Source organism: Anabas testudineus, chromosome 4, assembly GCF_900324465.2.
Source record: "Anabas testudineus chromosome 4, fAnaTes1.2, whole genome shotgun sequence".
Taxonomy (NCBI): domain Eukaryota; kingdom Metazoa; phylum Chordata; class Actinopteri; order Anabantiformes; family Anabantidae; genus Anabas; species Anabas testudineus.
In genome coordinates, this window is record NC_046613.1 from 15,997,999 (window position 1) to 16,019,490 (window position 21,492).

The following is a 21,492-nucleotide window of genomic DNA, read 5'->3' on the forward strand; positions in this document are numbered from 1 at the left end:
ATTGTGTCACTTAAAGGAAAAAATAACTTAAACTTTGACTCCCATTGGCTCCTTCCCTTACAGTAGGCACGATTTATGAGTGAAACAATGCAATGAATAGCGCTAATCTACAGCAGCCAACCTATAAATGTGATATCAGAGTCGCTTCCATAGGGCTTCGCACACATCAGATGATTAGTCACACAGGGGTTGTGAAACAGTGAGCTGATAAGAGCGCTTGTAGTTTGCTCTGTGACAGCACATTAACACCAGGATCTCTTGCAGACGTCATCAACGTACCGGAATGCCCATTGAATGGACCAGTAAACGGTTTTAACAGTTAGTTATTGAGGCAGCTTGTGGATGGTCACTATTAAAAGATGTCTGTCAAACTGTTTCTCCAATGGGAACATAAATATGTCAGCAGAGGACAAGTTTAGGTTTAGTTTTGAGTCTTATAAACATAAAACATTATTATATTATTATTATTAGCAAATGAACTATAGTGTAATCAATACAGTGTAATAATAATAATAATAATAACAATAATAATAATAATAATAATAATAATAATTCTCTATTTATTCTGCACACTTTGTTGACTGATGCTTGGTGCCAACGTGTCACATTTGATCCATTTTAATCTACTCTTTGGAGAGTTTTTGTGGAGTTCTGTCAGCATCTATGAGACCTGCGCCTGAGGGAGGAGCGTGTGCGTCCACGTAGGCCTGGCTGCGGGCTTTAAAAAGCCCATCTCGGCCCAGGGTGTGTGATCAGTCCCCAGCAGCGCGGATCCCGCGGCGCACATGTGCATCACCAGGCGCAGCGAATCACAGGGTCTCTGCTCGTCCGTCACACAAGTGTTTAGTCTCAAGAAGAAGATTGTTTCGATGGGAAGGATTATTTTTGCTTTTTCCACGACAGCCGGAGAGAAATAAGAATCAATTCAATCCCCTCTTCTGGTCTTGTTTGGATAATCTGCGCCGCCTCAGTGCGTCCAAAGCGCGACCGAAATGTAAGTCTCCTCTTAACATCACCATCATTAGTTCATGAGTTCATGCTGCGGAGAGTTTACATCCTCTTTTGTTAAGATGACTCTCTGTGGTAAAGACAGTGAAGGTGTTTTACTGCACACGATGCTGCGCAGGATCAATGCACCTGGAGGTTTCATACAAATGTTGAAATCACTTTGTAAGAAGCCTTTTTTTTTTATTATTTCAAACACCAGGTGATGTCGTCGGTGTCATTCAGACAGTTTGATGCTTGATGCAAACAGTTGACTGTGCGTAATGTTGAGAACTCTTCCTCAAAGGGAGAGAGGGGCCCACACTGGAGAGTCTCAGGGGCCCCACAACGAGCCCCGGCATGATGGTAACGTGAGAATTTTAAGTGCAGGGATTACTCCAGAGCATTCCACATGTTCTTCCAGATGTGACACTGGTTTCTTACTTCAGCTAAAAAACAAACAAACAAAACTAAAGAAACGACGTCCGCCTGCCTGTCATTGGTTTCGCATGATGTATGAGCATTATAAGAATGACAGAAGAGGAAATATTTACATTTACTGTATGCGTTCGACGCTGTTTGTGTTTTTCTGTGTTTCTGAATGCAAAAACTGGAGCTCGTTTACTGTTACCTGTGTAAGCTATAAATAAACCAGCAAATATAAGGCTGTAGTAAATGCAAACATGGAAACCTGATATGGCAATAGCCTGTTTGCTTTCTGACTGTATATCAAGAAGCAAACATGGGTAATGCAAACGCAATGTTTAAGCTCTGAGGGGTTATTCATTCACTTTGTCCATTTTGTCTTTACATGTGTTCTGTGAAAGTATTCCATCATGATATAAATGTAAGTACTACTTATGAGATGCTGCATTTAGCCTTATCTGACTGGTGATCTTTGTCTTTATGCAGGATTAACAGTAGAGATCGCTGGAAGGTGTACAAGGGGATGAGTGTCATGTTTTTGTTGGCGGTGGTGGCGCTGACTGTGGTCCAGAGAGGGAGTATCAATCTCGGGACCCCGTCTGAACTCAGTAGGCAGGCCCGCATGGATGGTTTCGAGGGAGTGGAGTCTGAAACTGCACTGGAAGAGAAAAATAATGAATTGGCGAATGTAAAAAAGTTCTGGAAGGTTAGCAAATCCAAGCCACTGCCTAAGGCTGCAGCCATCGGACACAAGCCCAGGATCACTGAGGACAGCAGCCCCAGAACCTGGGATGTAACAAGCTCCAACTGTACTGCAAACCTCAACCTCTCCAGCCAAAGCTGGTTCATGAACCTGGAGGACAATTTCAAGCAGTTTATGCTTTATCGCCACTGCCGTTACTTCCCCATGACCTTCAACCACCCAGAGACCTGCGCAGGGGAAGTATATTTGCTCATGGTAATTAAATCAGTTGCCACCCAGCATGACCGCAGGGAAGTCATTCGAAAAACCTGGGGCAAAGAGCGGGTGCTGGACGGAAAGAGGATAAAAACTCTCTTCCTCCTAGGTAAACCGTCCAATGAGGCAGAGAGAGCTAATCACCAGAAGCTTGTGGAGTACGAGGACTACATCTATGGGGACATCCTCCAGTGGGACTTCTTGGATAGCTTCTTTAACCTCACGCTTAAAGAGACCCACTTCCTCAAGTGGTTCCACATCTACTGTCCCACTGTGCGCTACGTCTTCAAGGGGGACGATGACGTCTTTGTCAACGTGAAGAACATCTTTGAGTACCTGGAAAGCAGCAGCCAGGAAAAGAACCTGTTTGTCGGCGATGTGATTTTTAATGCCAGGCCCATCCGGAATAAAGAAAACAAATACTACATCCCTGAGGCGCTATATAATAAAAACGTCTACCCTCCATATGCAGGTGGAGGAGGTTTTCTGATGGACGGGACCCTGGCGAGGAGGCTTCACTGGGTCTCGGACACCCTGGAGCTCTACCCCATCGATGACGTTTTCCTGGGCATGTGTCTCGAAGTGCTTCAGGTCACTCCTATTAAACACAACGCCTTTAAGACGTTCGGCCTGGTGAGAGACAGGAAAAGTCGGATGAACCGAGAACCTTGTTTCTTCAGGAGCATGATTGTGGTGCACAAACTGCTCCCACTGGACCTCATGCACATGTGGAATCTGGTCAACGAAGATCTGGTCTGCGCTCAGAAAGTGAAGATCCTATAGTTGGAAGAGAGCACCGGGGAACAGGGGAGCGCCAAGAGGCTGAGCACGAGAGTGACTGTTCCTCCTAGGAGACTCTCCTGTATGTGGAGGGAGCCCATGGACAATAATCGAATACGCTTTGTGTGCAGCACTGCACTTTTTGGAGGAGCTTCCTGAAAAAGTCAAATAATTTATACAGATGTTTTTAAAGGTTGACTTATAAATTATGTATTTATACTGGCATTGTGAGGGGCCGACACTCTCCGCAAGCCAATTCAGAGACTATAACCAAAGTTGAACCACGGCTCTCGGAGGCACACTAAGGAGAGTTACTTGCTTGATTGTACTGCATAATATTTGCTGAGTTGTGTGCTCTGATGCAAACATTTTCATGTGAAACTTTCTTCCTTCCTCTTTTCCTTCCCCTCTATTTTGGTTAGCTCTATTTTTTCTCTTCCTTTTGCTTCAATGTGGACGTTTTTTATTGAACGCGAGAGCCGTCAATGATAGCAAATTCATAAATGTTGATATAATGTTGATAAACGTATTGTGAGGACGAGAGCCAATCAAAACAAGGATAGTATATTAGAGTATATTTATGTGCACAAGCATTTTGTGCTTTCAGATTGGTTTGAAGTGTAATTAGCATTAGTGGGTTCTCTAGGGGATTGGGTTTAAAAGCCATTTGCACACGCTGCACAGTCTGTAGTTGTTATGTGGTTGTACTGTGTGTTATGTACAGCCTTCACTTTGATCAATATGGCGTCCTGGAGTCACTTAAATGGCTTGAAGTAAGAGAAGCAAAAACTTGTCTCTACCTCAGTGATTCAGTCAGCGATTCATTTAATTTCACCATTGGTCATGTTTTCTACTGTAAGTGTAGCAATACTACAATTAATGGGTAAGACTTTAATCACTGTTTGTATCATAGAGGTCCTTGCACTCATCTTTCTGAATATGACTGACTTGATCTGGACTTCTGCTACTACTGAGACATTACAGTGTCTAGACACGTTACATGTTTGCTGTCCGTGGATTTGAATGTGCTGATATATTTGCCATGAATATGGTAGAGGGTTTACAATGACACTGTGAACTAAGTCTATTGCTGGTACGAACATATTTCATGTTTGATTTAATCATCCCCAAATGAAATGGAGGGGAGGGGCAAATCAATGTGCTAATATTTAATTTAAAGCAACAGCTGAATATATTACTGGATTGTTCAATCATTATAAAGCTCATTATAACCCGAGAGTAGTGGGTGATGGTCACGTCGAGGTGAATACATGTAAAATCAAAATGTACATAAAATGTCTTGTAAATAAACTTCTTAACAAAACAACTGCCTTTGAAAATCAGTTCTAGATCAACAGTTTTTTTTGTGTGTTTAGTCTTATCAGCATCAGACATCTGATAGGTTAATGCATAGGTGACTAAGCAAGTCTCCGCTGTTGACACATGGCTATCTATTACACAACTGAACAGTAAAGGAAATGCATCCTCCTAAAGCCGCAAATGCAAAAAATGCTTTTCAGACCAATAGAAGTGTTTCATTGTATTCAATGTACTTTCCATTTCCTCTACAAGCATGTCATGCATGAAGACGGCTTTATAGTGTTCACACTCCATTTCCAATAACATAGTCAAAGCAGATAAGTCTCAAAAAAAAAAAAAAATGCAATCATCTTATACTACTTGAAAATATCTTTCAGTTTGGTGTCACATTTAGCGCTGTTGAAGTGTTCCTGTCGAACACTGTGTGAGTTTTCACCACAGCTGCTCGGGCTGATGCTGTGAGTTGGGAGGAAAGATACTTGTAGGCAGTATAGTTGACCCCCCCCAAAAAAAAGAGAGAGGGCACAGCACCTCAAAGCAAACACCTTTTTATTGTTCCTCACAATCTCTTTCAGGACAAAGACGAGAAATCTATAGAGAAACTGGATCTTCTCTATATTATCTTTCATAAAGGTCGCACTCCCCGCTACAAAGACATAGCTTAAGAAGGTTTATCGCGTTCTTTGTTTGACACAATGTGAAAAGGTTTGCTGCGTCAGTCCTGCCATTAAAATGAGCTACATTTTCTCTAGCACCGCGGAGACGGCTCAACAAAGTGTAACATGTGGGGGGTAGATGCTGGCGACACGATGGTGTGAATTGTGGGGTGACAAGTATGTTTCTGGTGGAAGTGAATGCTTCTCCTACTTAAGCTACACAAGAATGTAAAAGAAACCAGATGTTACTTTAATTTAATGATCATTATCAAATATTAACATGCTGACACATCATTAGACTATAGGCCGTAAACATGGTCAGCATTATACATTATGAACTTTGGCATTGGAAGCACTTTTTATTTTCTATCTACACAGATCTATGACCACTCGGTGACTGAGCGCTCATTTTATGAACAACAAAACTGGTTTTCTGGGTTTGTAGAGTTTACTTTTCAAACACATGCTAGATTTTACTATAGTGAAATTGCAGTGATATTTGACTGTATACATCCAGCTTTGCAACCTGCCCACAGAGCAAGAGCTGCATGTTTGCAGAGACTAATTGGAGGGAGCTTCTGATGTCAGCATGATCAATGGGTCGTCTGCAGAGGGGCTGAAAGCCTTCACACTAACCTTCTATTTTCTTCAAAGGGTCTCCGCAGCACCACGAGTGACATGACTGAAGCTGGAAAACGTTGTTGCTTAGGCTAAAATTAAAATGAGCATTCCTTAACCTACAGCCTGTTGGCTCCAGTCACAACTTTACATGAAATTTTACAATTGATCTAACTTTTAACAGGTAAGAAGAGTAGTTGCTTGTTTGAAAGCAATATCTACTTTTAGCTTTTAGGAAATTATTTCTTTACTGAAGGCAAAAAAAAAAAACAACCCAATCTTTATGCTGGCCATTATCCAGGAGTGAAAACACATGGAAATTTGGGGTAATTTGCATGTGACTTCCTCAAATAAAATGAAATAAAAAAAAAAACACTGCTCACAAAAGATTTTAATATTACAGTATAAGTCAGATCAATGCCAACCCTCATGAGGCCAAAGTGTGTAGGCAGCGCCTGAATGACGAGAGCACCGATGGTACAGATTGGCCCACACACCTGAATCTAAATTTAATTAACTACTCCAGCACCATAAACTATTTCCCTGATCCTAACCGGGGGAGAATCCCCCAAGACACCACCTAGAGACTTATGTTATTGGGAGCACATCCAGGCATGTCGGGACCATATTTTAGTTTCATTGACTGTTTTTTTTACATTCTACTAACAAATTCAATAGTTTACGATTATAGATCAGTACAACACTGCTTATATTACACAAAAAAACATTCTGATGCAAGGTTCAAATTGAACATCACATTGTAATGCACTTAAGTTGGCAACAGACTTTACAGTGAGTGAATGAAGAACCCTAGTACGATTTAAATCAAAACAATTTCCACAAACCATTTGATGGTCACACCTCCAAACCCTGTTCCCTTAACCTGAGGGAGATTTTTCTTCTTCAAGGCTGACTGACAAGAATGAGCCACCAGACGCTCAAAGAGGACAGGCCGACATTTAGAGAACACTTGCCAGGCACCTATGTGCAATTACAGATGGAGACTGCCACCTAGTGCACAAACCTCATAGTTCACACTATCGTCTATTCGATGAAGCCGTAGAAACATGGAGTTATTGTTTTTTCTCTCACCAGCATGTGCATTTCTTCATCTATGTAGCTTCAGATTAATGAGGCCAATCAGAACAGACAGTTAAAAATCACCACCTAACAAGGTTTTATTTAGTCACGTGAAAATCTTCAGATTCTCAGATGGGGGGGAGAAAAAAAAAAATATATAGACAATGCACTACAAATATGTTACATAGATAAGAGTCATTCATTCTGTGACTTAAGACACAGAGCCCCACCAAACAAACAGGAACATATTCTTAACACTCAACTCTCTCAAATCTACCAAAATATGCTTTGCACATTACAGTAAAACTTGGCACCTAAAGCAAACTAAAGGACAAAAAACAAAACATGGATACAAGTGTATATTTTTTTTTTTTTACAAAAGGTAAAATGAAATAAAAAGTTTAAATTTACACAATGTATCTGACACTCGCATATTTTTCACAGCAAACTTGTTTGCCAGACCCATTCCATTTAATTCCTTCGGAAAACCAAGTAAGCTATTGAGGGTAGGAGGTGCAAGTTTGCATTCAGGACATTCAATACTCGCACATAGCACATGAGCTGAGAGGGTCAAAAGTACCACTCTGGCACACAAGAGGCCAAAAGGGCAAGGTTGAGTGAAATAAAGGGCTAAAATGCCCATTAACAGTTAAATACATATCAATGATGCTTTCTGGAATGTCCAAAAGCTCTGAAAACTGATGAAACCAGAGTCCATTCAAAAAGTAAAATAGACTAAGATTTAGTCATCAAACTTGATCTTCTTCCCCTGGGGTTTGGCTCCAAATCCACCACCTCTTCCGCCTAAAACGAAAAACAGAAAGCAACTTAGTTTACCAGACAGGTGCTCCAGGGTCAAGGACCATACCCTGAATATTCAGTTCTAACTGTCAAAGACAAAGGTGGCTGTCAAAGAGGCTTCATCTATTAAATCAAAAACCTAGAACACATTGCTTACCCCCAAAGCCGCCACGTCCGCGTCCACCTCCACGGGGTCCTCCTCTTCCTCCTCCACCCCTGCCGCCACGGCCACCGAAACCGCCGAAACCACCTCGACCGCCTCTGCCACCCCCACGTCCTCCAAATCCACCACCACGGCCGCCACGGAATCCTCCGTCACCCTTGGGCTTGGCATAGTCCAAGGTCACCCTGCTGCCGTCGATTTCACCATCTTCCATTGCCTCCTTGGCTGCCTTGCAATCATCCTCATTGTCAAAGTCCACAAAGCCAAAGCTGCAGAGCAAAAATGTAGCTCAGTTAGACCTGAGTCTGACTGCATTTCACAGTAACATCACTTTAAAGTTGCTTGTGTTTCACATCAGACATGGGCAACTCCCACAAAGTGAGCTGCCTGTTTAACTGCGAGTTTTCTCTACTTCTCATGCGAATCCATAAGCTGTCACTGTCGGACAGCGCGGTGCTCACGAGAAGAGTGAAGAGTATTTGAAATCCTCCAGACTTACCCTTTAGATGACCCTGTGTCACGATCTGTGACTATCCTGGCTGCTACGGAACCATCAAATGCCTCCCTAAGAGTCTGATCTGTCGTATCCTCAGAGAGTCCCTTGACGAAAAGGGTTTTTGTTGGACCTGGTAGCAAAAAGAAATCATTAAACCAGAGCTTAAAAATGCTTGATCAAGCTAATACCTCATTCATAGACCAGATCAGGACTTGACTATCTTTGAATCTTCACAGAGTTTCAGGAGATCAAATTTTCATCAAATCTGGACAAGCTAACTTGCACAATGTTCAGTTTCCAGTCGGTAGAGTTTTAGGACCTACCCGAGTTTCCTCTGCCGCCGTCCCTGCCACCACTGTTTTGGCTGAACTCCAGTCGGATCGACCGGCCGTCAATTTCTGTGTTGTTGAGATTTTCCAAAGCCTCTTTAGCATCATCAGTGCTCTCAAACTCCACAAAAGCAAAACTAAAGAAAGAAGTACATCATTAGGAAAACAGACACACAGCCTTTATTCTGTCAAGTTGTTCCACTATACGATGTTTCTACTTGTTGCACAGCAGACATGTGCAGCACCCACACGTGACTAGGATGAGCCCGTTCTTACTGTGCACTGACTCTACTTCTCGTGCGAATCCATGCAGAATCATGGGTAAGATTAAGAGGAGCTCATGAGAAGAGTTAATGCCTCAGTTTTCTGGGCAAGAAGTCTCATCTTTCAAATACATCTACCATACACAGGTACTTACCCCTTGGCTCTGCCATCCTTCTGTGGAATCCTTATAGAGACAGCCTTCTCAAATGTGGATTGCAAGGCGTCCTCTGTGGCACTAAAAGCAAGATTATTCACGACCAGGGTTTTGCTGGCTGCTCCTGATGCTATAAGAGGAGAGGGAAGGAGCACGGCAATAATTAGTGAGTGTTGAGTGACCCTCAACGAGATCAATATTCAGCTATCTTGAGCATCTACACACAAAAAAAAATTATAGAGCATCATTTGTTCCATGCTACACCTGCTCACACTTAAATCTAGGTTTAAATGATTCATTCAGAAGTCCAGAGTTTTTAATACAACCCTGTTTACCAAATAGTCCACATTTTATAGATTTAGGTTTGACTGAAGAAGCAATGTGAATGCAAAGGCTACGCTAATAACTCGATTACCACCCGACACCACAAACTACATCTGTCTAAAATACCAAAGCAGCATTATGAAAAGGTCAAATCCTTACCTGCCACCTTGGCCCCTTTCTGGCTCTTCTCTCCAACGTAGTCAACGATGATGGACCTCCCCTGTACGTCAGCTCCCTGAGCCTCTTCCAGCATCTTCTCAGCTTCGGCCTCAGTTTTGAACTCTATATAGGCAATGCTGTTAAAGGAGAGAATTAAGATTACTTGTCTTGAACCAGACCAGAAATGGTCATTTAAAATACCCTTCAGCCATGTATTGACAGCAGGTTTAAATACTAGGAAACAAAACTGGACACACTTTCATTCTACAAACCAAACAACTTATTTCATTTACTATAACACTACAGTCTCCAGACAATGCCTGGGATTCTCATCCAAGGTAAGCTTGGAAGACCTACTTTCCTGTTTCCATGTATATTTTACCTTTAGCAGTGGCATTTAAACACAACGGTTAATTGCTGGCATGTTCTTACCCTCTGTTTGAACCGTTCTGGCCTGGAGGTAACCTGACATCAACTGCATCTTCAAAGACTTCCTTGAGGTCATCAACCGTTGCAGAAAAGGGAAGGTTTTTTACAAACAGAGTGCGGGCATCTCTCTCTGTGGGGCAGAATAGAGTGTCAGCATAGGTATGGTAACCAGCATTTTTTAAAATCTGACTAAACTGCCAAACACGACATCCTGGAAATATGTTGGTTTCACATGTGCACAGTGAACATCTATATTAAATATTGCACCTTTCTTGCCCTCCTGTGAGTTCTCTTTGCTTCGGGCTTTGTCCAACTTCAACTCCTGACCCATGAACTTTTTGCCGTTGAGTTCCAGTGCCTTCTGCATGTCTTCCTCAGATTCAAAGTCCACATAGCCAAATTTTCTGTTGAAGTAACAACAATTAGACAATGATAGAGAAAACAGGTAGATTTCAAAACAAAAACTAAGACTATGACTGGTTAATCAAACTACAAACAAGCTACTGATTACTTACTTGGATCCTCCTAACCGAACATCAGCAACTTCAAGGCTGTTCTTTGAGAAGAACTTCCTCAGGGATGATTTGATTTCATCAAAGTCTTTGTTGGAGTTCAGGTTTCCAACAAACAGACAGAACCCTGGGAAAAGGGAGAGTAGATTTACACTCGTTTGTTTTGTGCAAAATCCTACTAACTATATTAATACAGATTCAGAAAATAAAGGCAACATCACACATCAGTATTAAGTCCCTTGTTTATTCATCATTAGAGTAATCATGGTGAAGTCTGATTAATGGGATACCGATTTAATTCTTACCTTCACCTTCTGACTTCGCCTTTTTGGCAGGAGGTGTGTCCTTTTTGCTATCAGCCTTCCTCTTTCCAGGGGTCACTGGGGCGTCTGTTGAGACAACACGAGACACATGTATTTAACATTTGTTTTCTTATACGTTGACAGACCAAAATCGGTTTTCAAGAGCCAGTTTACAGAGCAGGGAAGACAATGGCATATTTACAGCACAGACTGCCAAAACTTACCATCTTCTTCCTCTTCGTCGTCATCATCATCTTCATCGTCATCATCTTCGTCGTCCTCCTCTGACTCTTCCTTGGCCTTAACCATGCCAGCTTTCTTGGCCTTGGTGGCTGCTGGAGCAGGAGTTGTGTCCATTTCCTCTTCAGAGTCTGAAAAGACAACACAAACAAGCAAGATTAACAAATGTTCATCATGACCAAATTCAAACCCGACAAACTGCTTCAACCTGCATCAGATAGAATATAAGGTGACATCATACATGATCAGTATTAAGTCCCTTGTTGATCATCACACAGCTAGAACCACAGTTTCTAAGCAAACAGTCAAATGCATAAGAGATGCACATTAATAAAAGGATTAACCATCTTCATCGTCGTCTTCATCATCATCAGATGACTCTTCTTTAGCAGGCTTTGCCTTTGCAGGTTGTTTGGCAGCTGGTTTAGCTGGAGTAGCCTTCTTCGGAGGTGGGGCCTCTTCCTCTGACTCGTCATCATCATCTTCAGAGGACTCCTTTGCGGGTTTGGCCTTTGCCGGGGCCTTGGCGGCTGGCTTAGCGGCAGGTTTTGCAGCAGGCTTGGCTGCTTTCTTGGGTGGTGGGGTCTCTTCTTCTGACTCATCGTCTAGAGTTGATACATACAAGATTCGGGAACTTAAAACAAAACGTGCAACGTAAAAACTGCAGACACAACACCTTTTTAAATGCTATCTATAGCCATTGAAGGTAAAAATGTCACAGCGATTGAGGATAGAACCGGCAGACGATAACACACACCGGTACCGAAGACATAGCGCTGCATTCACTTTTCCTCCGTACATTACACACATGAGTACTTAACAACCACATGCATGCCAAGAAATGGAGGGTGTGTAACTATCACTTAAGATAATAAAGAAATCTGAGCTAAGCTGGAAACATTTAAAGTACTTCCACTGCCCACTATGACTTGCTGTAGCACTCTGCTATATTCAGAGTAAAGGTGCACAAATGAAGTAAACCCATAAAATCACTGCAACCACAAGTGCATTACTGCTAATCTTACCATCATCGTCCTCATCGTCATCTGACTCTTCAGCCTTTGCAGCGGCCGTCTTGGCGGCTTTAGCCGGTGTAGCTTTTGCTGGGGTCTTCTTTGGTGGGGGTGCCTCCTCTTCAGATGACTCCTCTGTAGGTGGACAAAGTCCAGACTTAATAACATGCTTTTATAATCAATTTAAAATAACCAATACTATCGTTAAAGCACACATTCGATAACATTTATGTTAATCATGTCAAGACACATGAAAGGAGCTCACTGGCGTAGTTGCCTTGTTAAAATAAAATTCAATGTCCATAAGAGGTGAGTGTGGTATATACACGAACTATTCAAACAACTGAATGAGTTAGATTTAAGTGTGTTAAATTTGATTGCTTACCAGAGTCGTCGTCATCTTCACTTTCTGCTTTTTTTGCAGCGCCATTTTTAACAAGGGTGGCTTTAGCTGGTGTGGCTTTCTTCACCACTTTAGGTGGAGCCTACAAATAAAAAAAAAAGATACATAAATACTTTGTTATAGGTGATTTGGACATGCATATATTTTTAGTATTTGCAAAAATAAAGTTACAGTCAAATGTACTGTACCTGTTCTTCCTCATCACTGCTGTCCTCTTCACTAGATTCCTCCTCCACTTCTTTAGGAGGTGGTGGGGCCTTTTTTTTCTGAGCTGCTTGCTTAGTCGCTGCCTGTAAAGAGGAATACAATGCATATAATAAATACATTATGTAACTAAGCTCACACTAGTCAATGAAAAAGTTTAGTTGCAGAATAATCAGGAGTTAGGCTCCTCCACACATGCTGCTTCAGCATGTTTGCGGACATGGGAAGTTGGCACCATGTGGCAGATAAAAACACAATAAGTCCTCCATTAAATAAAGCACATCAATAAATCGAGCGATGGTTTCCTCACAGAAACGAGTCGACTTTAAGGAGTTTTCTGTCTGAACTTTGATCTCGGTGATTTCCCGGTTTTGGTTTTCACCTCGTGTGAAGCGTAAAGCATGCGCACAACCCACGTGGAGCCCAGGAGGTCGGACAGTTAGCATGTTAGCACGTTGGCTAACTTTACAGTTTGGATTCGTGCTTCGTTCGCACCTGAAAACCTGTTGATTCAACACATGGCGAACGCGATACTGACGAAACAGAAGTGTCAAATTCGGCCGAGCAAACGCTGACCTACATTTGTTTAATTAAAATAACTCCACTCTTCTTCTACCTGTCTCAACTAACATACCGCGTTTAAACATTTACCAACATGTTACACGTTTGTTAAGCTAACACGCGTGAAGTTCGCCTCCAAATAACCCTCGGATTAGTTTCACAGCGTGTTTGAGATGTAATTTCTTCTGTATGCGTGAGTCGAGAGCGCGCACGAATGCCATCTTGAGAGCTCCGTTAGCAGTTAGCAGTTAGCAGGCCAGGAGCCAGCAGGACGCCACAAACATGGCTGATCTCGACCCGCACGGTGCGAATGCGGCTTCGCCACACACCGCTCCCTCCGAGCACACTCCCCCCCCAAAAACGGCGCACAGTCACGGGCAGAAAGCAGCAGCTACGTCGCATGATTACATTTTTTTTTTTTTTACTGTGGCGTCTGTTTCCCCTCTTTTACGCACACACGCCATCGCTTAAAGGCCGCACGCGTTAAAAACGCAGCCTCGTTTTGACCCAAAAACGCGCCCACTTGAACCATAAACCGAGTCTTACCTTCGCTAATTTCACCATGGTGCTGTTGTGCGTGTTTCACTGAAACACAAGGAACTGGATGTTTGGAGAAAAGTAAAGAAATCGCCTGCACATGCACGTGGCTCAGACGACACCGTGGAAAGACAGACGAGTCCACGACGCGCTCCTTACTCTCCTGCTCTGCGCGCTCCCGGCGACCCGCCCACATGACTCTGTCCACCAATCACAAGTTGATACGCTTTGCATCGTGCCCGCGCCTCGCCTACATAGACATGGAAGACATTACTAATCACGAACAAACCATTATTAACAAATAGGGTGAATAAATAGGCCTAATTGATCGTGTACATACAATTGTATGAATAGAATTATAGATAACACGCTGGATTTATCTATAAAGTCATTTCAACACTGGGATCGTTTAAATTCAGTTGCTAAATGTTTGGAGAAATGAAATAATTCGATAGATATTACATTTACATGTGTGCATACAGTGGCTCCACACGTTGTTTTACTCCTACTTTATATCACAGCAGCTGTTCATGTGAACCACGTGGTTTGGCACAGTTGCCATCAACCACCATCCACGTGTAGGCTGATCCCCACCATGCGCTACCAGCAGTAGCCTGAACAGGACTGGATTATTGTTTTTGTTTTTTACTTCACTCTAAAAAATGAAATAAAATTGCCACTTACTTTGCAGAATAATATCATTAAATTGTGGTATATAATATAGTTTGGTTACTCGACTGTATTAAATGGTTCCTCTTAAAGCCCATACAGCTTTTGAATGTACCTGGAGGAAATTGACTAATATTCTATATAAAAATGCCATTAACAATGTCTTTGTTCATAATAGTTATTTGTACTTTTGTTGCTCCCTATCTATATGTTTACATCAGCTAAATATCTTCTTTGATCACAGATAAAGAGAAACTACATCAAGAAAACAAATGTTGGCCAGACCACCACCACCACCATTAAAACAGCTGACAAAACAAGCTTTACTATTTAGCAGCAGTTTAAATGTCTCACACAATCTTCAACAAGTCAATTTTACCAGGTTGTTGTGTTTTGGTTAACATTTTAAGGACTCTTCGTTTTTCAGTGAGTGTAAATGTGTGAGGAAGTTGATTGCCAGGGAACATGATCAGCAGTAATTAACCGTCAACACCACACAGAGGCAGCATTGCATTTTACATCCCTCTGTTATTTCCCAGAGCAGTGGGTGAACAATATCCCCAATGAAGTTGTGAACTAATGTGATGGGAGTGCTTCTCAAACAGAATAGGTAGCCTATATACATTTTATTTTAATTAAACTGCATAGAATATGGTAATGTTTGTTTAGTGTCAATAGATCCAAAGAACGTTCTCTTTCGATCATTGAAATTTTACATATGAACATCTCTTTAACAGAAAATTCTACCTGTAATAAAATGAGAAGCACATGTTTAAATAATACCATAAAACACTGTCACTTTCTGAGCTGTGATTTTAATGTAGTGTGTTGGGATTCTTACATGGATTGGAGCCATCTATGTTCAATGTCAAATTTAATTGCTGTCTGTTCATCCGTCTGTCAAAGATGCCTCTCAACACTAACACGCTACTGGATATGAGAACATATGTGTTCTTTTGCAGAATCTCCACAACACTTTAGTCCTTCATTTTCTTGTCATTGTCTTTTCTTTTGCTCACTGTAAAAGCACCAACGGGATTAAAGTTGAATAAATGAATATTGCATTGTTAGCCTAACCTTTGATGAGTAAAATAGTTGAGACAACATGTTCTCAAAAGACATACACTGAATGATCTAATAGGTTCAAACTGAGCCAACTATTTCTAAATGAACTAGCTGACACAGCATGTTTTACTGTGTTCTTCAGTCCTGTAAGATATAATAGATAATTAGAATCAAGCTGAGCCAACTTTACGGATCTACAATCGTTTGCTGGCTAGAATGAACAAACCGGCATCATCTGCAAGTAAAGTGTTTTTCATCTTTGAGTGTAACTGTTACTCGTGTTCTCATGCATACCATATAACTAGAATAAAGGTGAGGACAGTTAACCTTTTGAGGAATAAAAACTATCAACAGTAATTTATTATTTTAGCAGTTTTGGTTTTTCCAACAGGTATGATGTTGTTGTCTTAAAATAAATAGGTACCTGCTAATGGAAGAGTTGGGATAGCGTGACTCACAACGTGTCAGCTACACTGCAACTTCAAATGTTAAAGCTGATTTAACTCAACACAACTTTGCAAACTGATCCTAAACCTTTTTTAAGTTGAGGTGCCTTGTTAACCTTGACAGTGCTTCATTACTGCCTGTATATGTGACTTTGAAATGGACCATGCTGACTTTTCTCTGTCCCTGTTAATAAACTGTTTAAAAAATGATTTGTAATATTACAATTCATTAAAATGCTCGATTATTGCAAGATGAGTCATAAAAACCTCAGCAAAGAAGTTTTGTTGTCAGGGTTAGGGTTCTATATAGGCATCCAGTTCTACTCTGGTGTTCACGTCTGACTGTGGAATAAATATGGAAACGTTATGAGGAGAATGTGTGTGAGCTATAGGTAGAAACTAATCCTTTCTTCTGTTAAGCAGCCAATTAGAGGAACTGCCAAATTTTTACACACACACACACACACACACACACTGTTCTTTTTCTTTTGTGCTCACCTTTCCTGCAAACATTTAATAAAAAGCACTATAACTACCTTCAACTATCCTGTTAAGACTGTGTGCTTCTCTCTTAGTGGGCTTCCGTTTGTAAGAAGCATTTATCCATGTTTGACAGGTTTTAACATGATTCACCACTTGTTTGCTTTATTTTCTCTTTTTATGGTGGCCAGTGTTGCTGTTATTTGGACCTAGCAGGGTCACCTTTACTTAACTACCCAATCCAATAAGACGTACAGCATTATTTGTGTTTGTTTCACTTAGCACCACATCAAATGAGTTCATCTGAGTGGGTATGTTTGCTTGCCTTTGCACTTGAGCCTCAGTAAAACAGGTTTTGTGTATGTCTGTGACATCTTAACAAGAAAACAACATGCCAGTCTTAAAAAGTTGCGTTGGTCATTGGTTGAGTCACTTAACCTTTACAAATGTGATACTTTTTTATAGGCTGCTAAATTATAGGAGACAGGTGTTTTCTCTTTTTCCTCTCAGCTCTACGCTGCCCTCTAGCGTGAGAGTATATCAGTGCTTGCAATCAACATTAATTCATTCAGTTCAGGTTTGTGTTTTCTCCTTGAAATTTTTAGCTCTACAGGTGACAAGAGTAAGTTATATTTGTCCTGAGGGGCCGTCTATCAACTGCATAAAACACATTCATTGCCAAGTTCTGATTCGTTCAAAGAGCCCACACAACACCCTGCACCATGAGACGGTGGAACGACTTGTCTAAGTTACGCACAGCTAATTCATTAGCGCATTTTCCTCATATACACTCTTTTATATAGTTGCCTTTATATGTTTCCATCTTATATTCTCAGGTGCCTCGTTCATTCCTTTGAATAGCTCGCACATTCACGTCCTTTTCACACACTTTACTGGTTTCTTTTATGCTTTTCACTTTGTAAACTCACTGGAAGGGCCATATGAATAAAAAGTGGTATTATTATTATCATTGCCATAAAACATAATGCTGTGAAAGTAAAGACTTGACTTAGAGCCAATTCCCAAGAGTTACGGCAACAAAACTTACAGCCTAGAGAGCCTCCTTTGCGCCCTAAATCTTAATCACCTTATGTCTGCTTGAATTAAAATCACATATGCCCTTATTAGTGCAGAATTTCTGCTGCACGTTCTGCTAATGAAACATTTTTTCCTAGCACCTTGCAAGCACTCCAAGATACCACTTTTTCACCTGGCAGACAGAAATTGTTCGGTTGCTTGAAATCTGATTTTCACTGAAACATAAAACCTGAGAAGATGCATGTAAGTGCACATGGAATGTTCTTTTTATCATTTTTGAAAACATTTACAACTATTTGAGACAAAAGAAAAAAGTTACAAACAAAATTGACCTGCAGCTTTCATCAATTTTTTTAAATGGTACATAAATAAAACTCATATTTATAAATATCTCTTTTTTTTATAAACATATAAATAGTTTTTAAACATAAATACATTTATGCAGGGGAAGATGAAGTACATGGATGTACAGCAGCAGCAACAATATACAGCTTTGCAGTTTGTAGTTTTACATTGTCCATCATCTTGTAGTATACATCTGTGTTTGTATCTGCTGATCATGTTGTATGGTATACATACGTATATGTATATATGTATATATACCTGCATATTTGTTAAATATATATTTATATATATATATATATATCTAGATGAGGGTTTTGTAGCATTGTCATCTCAGTCTTTGTTTATGCTGGTCGTGGTGAGATTCGTACCAAAAATCTGTCACTTGGTGAGTTTTTCCTTTTTCCTCCCACAGGTGAGAGCGAAGTGAACCTTTAGTTGACCAAACACATCGTCCAGAGATCTGGAGGAAAAAAAAGAGACGAGAGAGAAGTGAGGTTAGCCTGAAACGTTCCCACAAAAAACTTCATTAACATCTGCGATTTAGCAGTTTTGATCTAATGACTTTTGTCATTCTGGCAGACTCTGAATTTACACGTTCACGCTCGGTTCAACTCTTGTCCCTGACTCTTCACCCAACTATTTCAACCCAGACCAGCACACGTCCAACGCAGACTTTCACTTTTATGATACATTGCAGCCAGTTGGAGGAATGACGGGTGTCAACTGATGAAAAACACACACACACACACACACACACACACACACACTCACTAATGTTAGTCACGAAATCACACTCCCCCATCATGATTTTCACAGTTTGCTACAACCACAAAAAGACCCAAAGCCTCAGGACCCGTTGTGCGTCACCTATAGCTTCCTTGTTACTTTATTCACCACCACATCCCCTTTGTTGTTTTTGTTCAAATCACTTGGGGAAAGAGAATGGGTTTCCCAGAAAGACCCCAGCCGCCACAGGGTGCTGTGCTTTCAAGTCTGTGTGTGTGGGTTAGCCTGTCTCCATCCCCACTTCCCTCCTCCATCTCTCCCTGTCCTCTTTTTTCTTAAACTTGATATATCCTTTTCTTGATGAGGCAGATGGAATCATTCACGAGGACGTGTGTAAGTACAAGAGACGACTTTCTAAATACCCAGTGGATTGTTTCCCATACACAAGTTTACATCAGTTTAAGTAGGCTTTCCTGCTGTCTTAAGGGGGTTCCCGAACAAGGAAGGAACACGGCTAGATAATAGGCTGAGGGTTGATGACATCACTAGTTTGACTAAGCTTTCCCTTGCAGCTTATCATCATTTCATGTAACAACAGGACTCAGGCTGACTGCTGGGGTTAATATTCAGGTTGGGTTTATTGTGATTTCTTTTCTCAAGATGACCTTTGACCTGGACTGTGAATTAATCACTTTGGCAGAATACAGACCTGCACCATCGTCACTCTACACTTACTGTACGATATATTGATGGCACTAAGACCTGGTTTTTACTTTAGCCACTGAGTGTGGTTTAAAGCAGTGTCTCGACAGAAGAAAAAAAAGAAATAACCAAACTTTAATATATTTGTTTTGTTAACTCTATTTCTGCCTTTTTCTCTTGATCCACTTTCTGCAGCATCTTCTCTCTTTGTCTGTTCTTTATCATTCTTACAATGTAAAAAGGTAAATTTGAGGAGTTTCTCTACCTTCTTTTTCTCCTGTCCTTCCATCCCTTTGCACTATAGAGCCTACCCTTTGCTTTGCCAAAAGTATCATGTTACTCAGTCTGAGGGTGAAGACTCACCATCACAGCTCCAAGCCTAGCAACCCATCCCGCTGATGGTTCCTATCCTGTCCATCTTGTGACCGAAGCAGCCACTCCGTGACGTGGCGCCCCCTTTCTTGTTTCCCGATTTGTGTTTCCTCGGTGCAGGTTGGTCGTTAAGGAGACGAGCCCACATCCCTCTGGCCCGGGTGTCCATGCGTATATCTCGAAGTAACCGTATCCGAGAGCGCACATCTTCTAGTCGCCTCTCCCTCTCCTCCGACTCCAAAAACTCCGCCAGCTCCTCGCCCAGCAAACTTCTAAGAGACTGGAACAAAGATCGGGAGAATAAATAAACGATGCCACCCTCGGGCAAATGCATTGTGCAAAGAGATATGGCTTTGATAAAACTAAAATACATACTTGCTGCTTGTTTGAGCAGAGCAACCGTTTGCATCATGTTTGATTTATTACTGAGGTAAAACCACAGCTTGGTGCACACAAACACAAAGTGCATTGGCCGGGAGAGAAAATGTGATGGTTTGTACGGTAAGGTTTTACGCACAGCGTTGTATGATTGTCTGGTTACATGTTGCAAAAATCAGCTTTTGAAAAGAGCAACAAGGTCTATTTATTTAGTTAGAACCTCAATCGGTTAATTTCCCATGTGAGGGGTCATAGACAGGTGCCTCGCTCGCTCCTCTGGTCTGAACGCACACTGCGCGTAAACTTTTTTATTTTTCAAAATAATTGGCCTACTTCTAAAATCTCATTGTTATTGGTTCGATTCTACTGATACTTCTCTCCGCCGTGGCACGTTTACGCAAAAAAACAAAAAAACAAAAAAAGACAAACTAAAAACAAAAACATTCACTTTAATGTAATTAATTTAAGTAAGTTAAACCTGTGAGTTGAACAGATCTCCATCATGTAAAAGTAATTTATCACGCTGTATTGATTAACAACACTTTTCATTTAAAAACGTTTCTACCTAAAGGCGCTGATTGTTTTGTCAGATGTCTCCAATGTGCGCTTAAATGCTAAAATTATATAAAAAAAAAAAAGCTTAGACATAATTGAATATAATGTCTCTTTCTAAATAAAAACTAGAGCGGTCAGAACATTTGCTTGGAGGTTTTAGATTCACAGTGTGGAAAATATTGTAAACTGTTACTGAAAGTATAAAATAGGTTATGATGCGTAAAACAAAAAATTTTGGGCACCAGAACCACAGAACAGCTGTTCGCTCCCGAAACAGCATCCAGCTCCCAACATCTCATAGCCTAAAGCAAACAAACTCCTTAATTAGCACTAATAAGAATATAGGTACCTTATTCTTACCTTCTGCTGCGCCGGAGATAAAGGCTTTGCTCCCATGCGTACTGAAAGCAGGGCGACCATAAGTCCACAGGCTACCAAGTAGGACAAGTTCATTTTGGCAAGTGTTCTATTCTTCCTCTGTGCTGAAGTTCAGAAAGAGGGGCGGTAGCAGCAGCCAATCAGTTGTCAAGCATAAGAGGCTTCAGTCCGTCTTTTACTCCAAAGCTCCTGGAGTGCTCCTCTCACTCTCTGTATTAGCCCTCACCGCTTTATAGCCAGCCCATGGTGATGTCATGACAACCTGCGTAATGGACCTCCTTCAACTCGCCAACTCCCTGTTCCTGTACCTGCCTCTGAGCACGTCATGCCAGGGATTAATTAAATGATACAAGCTCCGGTCATCGGGGCTTTGGAGGAAATACGATACGCTGTGATCTATCAAAATGTGCCATTTTTTAACTTTTAGACCTCTGGCTCGGATGCAGCAACTGAAACCGAAGGTGCTTTCAAAGACTGCGTGTTTAGAGCTGAAGAGCGACTTTGGCAGGGGGATTACTTGTAAGATGCCAGCCGCCTGCCCTTTGAAACATCGCAACAAGTCGTATATTCTTCTGTGAAAGTGAGAATGACACATCTTCAGGTGCTGCCCCTGGAATTAAACGAT

The 21,492-nt window shown here is 41.3% G+C and overlaps 3 protein-coding genes and 2 non-coding genes across 6 annotated transcripts; 1 reads left to right on the forward strand and 4 right to left on the reverse strand.

The window, feature by feature from the left end:
• The first annotated feature begins 770 nt into the window (after window positions 1–770).
• On the forward strand, window positions 771–4,454 carry b3gnt7 (UDP-GlcNAc:betaGal beta-1,3-N-acetylglucosaminyltransferase 7). The gene is made up of 2 exons (XM_026343015.1): window positions 771–994; window positions 1,897–4,454. Coding segments are annotated over exons 1-2 (1,257 nt in total). The 5' UTR covers window positions 771–992; the 3' UTR covers window positions 3,152–4,454.
• A 2,436-nt stretch (window positions 4,455–6,890) lies between these two features.
• On the reverse strand, window positions 6,891–13,883 carry ncl (nucleolin). Of its 2 annotated transcripts, XM_026345962.1 has the most exons (16): window positions 13,723–13,882; window positions 12,600–12,701; window positions 12,394–12,493; window positions 12,021–12,143; window positions 11,340–11,600; window positions 10,980–11,126; window positions 10,759–10,842; window positions 10,457–10,580; window positions 10,209–10,345; window positions 9,945–10,071; window positions 9,513–9,649; window positions 9,030–9,159; window positions 8,606–8,748; window positions 8,286–8,412; window positions 7,781–8,055; window positions 6,891–7,626 (listed from the first exon to the last, which is right to left on the reverse strand). In XM_026345962.1, exons 1-16 carry the CDS (start codon window positions 13,738–13,740, stop codon window positions 7,565–7,567), a joined length of 2,097 nt encoding a protein of 698 aa, XP_026201747.1. In that variant the 5' UTR covers window positions 13,741–13,882; the 3' UTR covers window positions 6,891–7,564. The 2 variants fall into 2 exon arrangements, with proteins under 2 accessions (XP_026201747.1, XP_026201748.1); XM_026345963.1 differs by lacking the exon at window positions 11,340–11,600 and having other exon boundaries at window positions 13,723–13,883.
• On the reverse strand, window positions 8,828–8,961 carry LOC113152989. The gene has a single exon (XR_003297959.1). It is a non-coding gene; the product is annotated as a small nucleolar RNA SNORA75 (small nucleolar RNA).
• LOC113152979 lies at window positions 11,706–11,843 on the reverse strand. Its single transcript, XR_003297949.1, has one exon. It is a non-coding gene; the product is annotated as a small nucleolar RNA SNORA57 (small nucleolar RNA).
• A 3,866-nt stretch (window positions 13,884–17,749) lies between the features above and the next one.
• On the reverse strand, window positions 17,750–21,053 carry nppc (natriuretic peptide C). The gene is made up of 3 exons (XM_026346064.1): window positions 20,850–21,053; window positions 19,548–19,836; window positions 17,750–18,216 (listed from the first exon to the last, which is right to left on the reverse strand). The coding sequence occupies exons 1-2, from the start codon at window positions 20,940–20,942 to the stop codon at window positions 19,564–19,566; spliced, it is 366 nt and encodes a 121-aa protein (XP_026201849.1). The 5' UTR covers window positions 20,943–21,053; the 3' UTR covers window positions 17,750–18,216; window positions 19,548–19,563.
• Window positions 21,054–21,492: the final 439 nt, after the last annotated feature.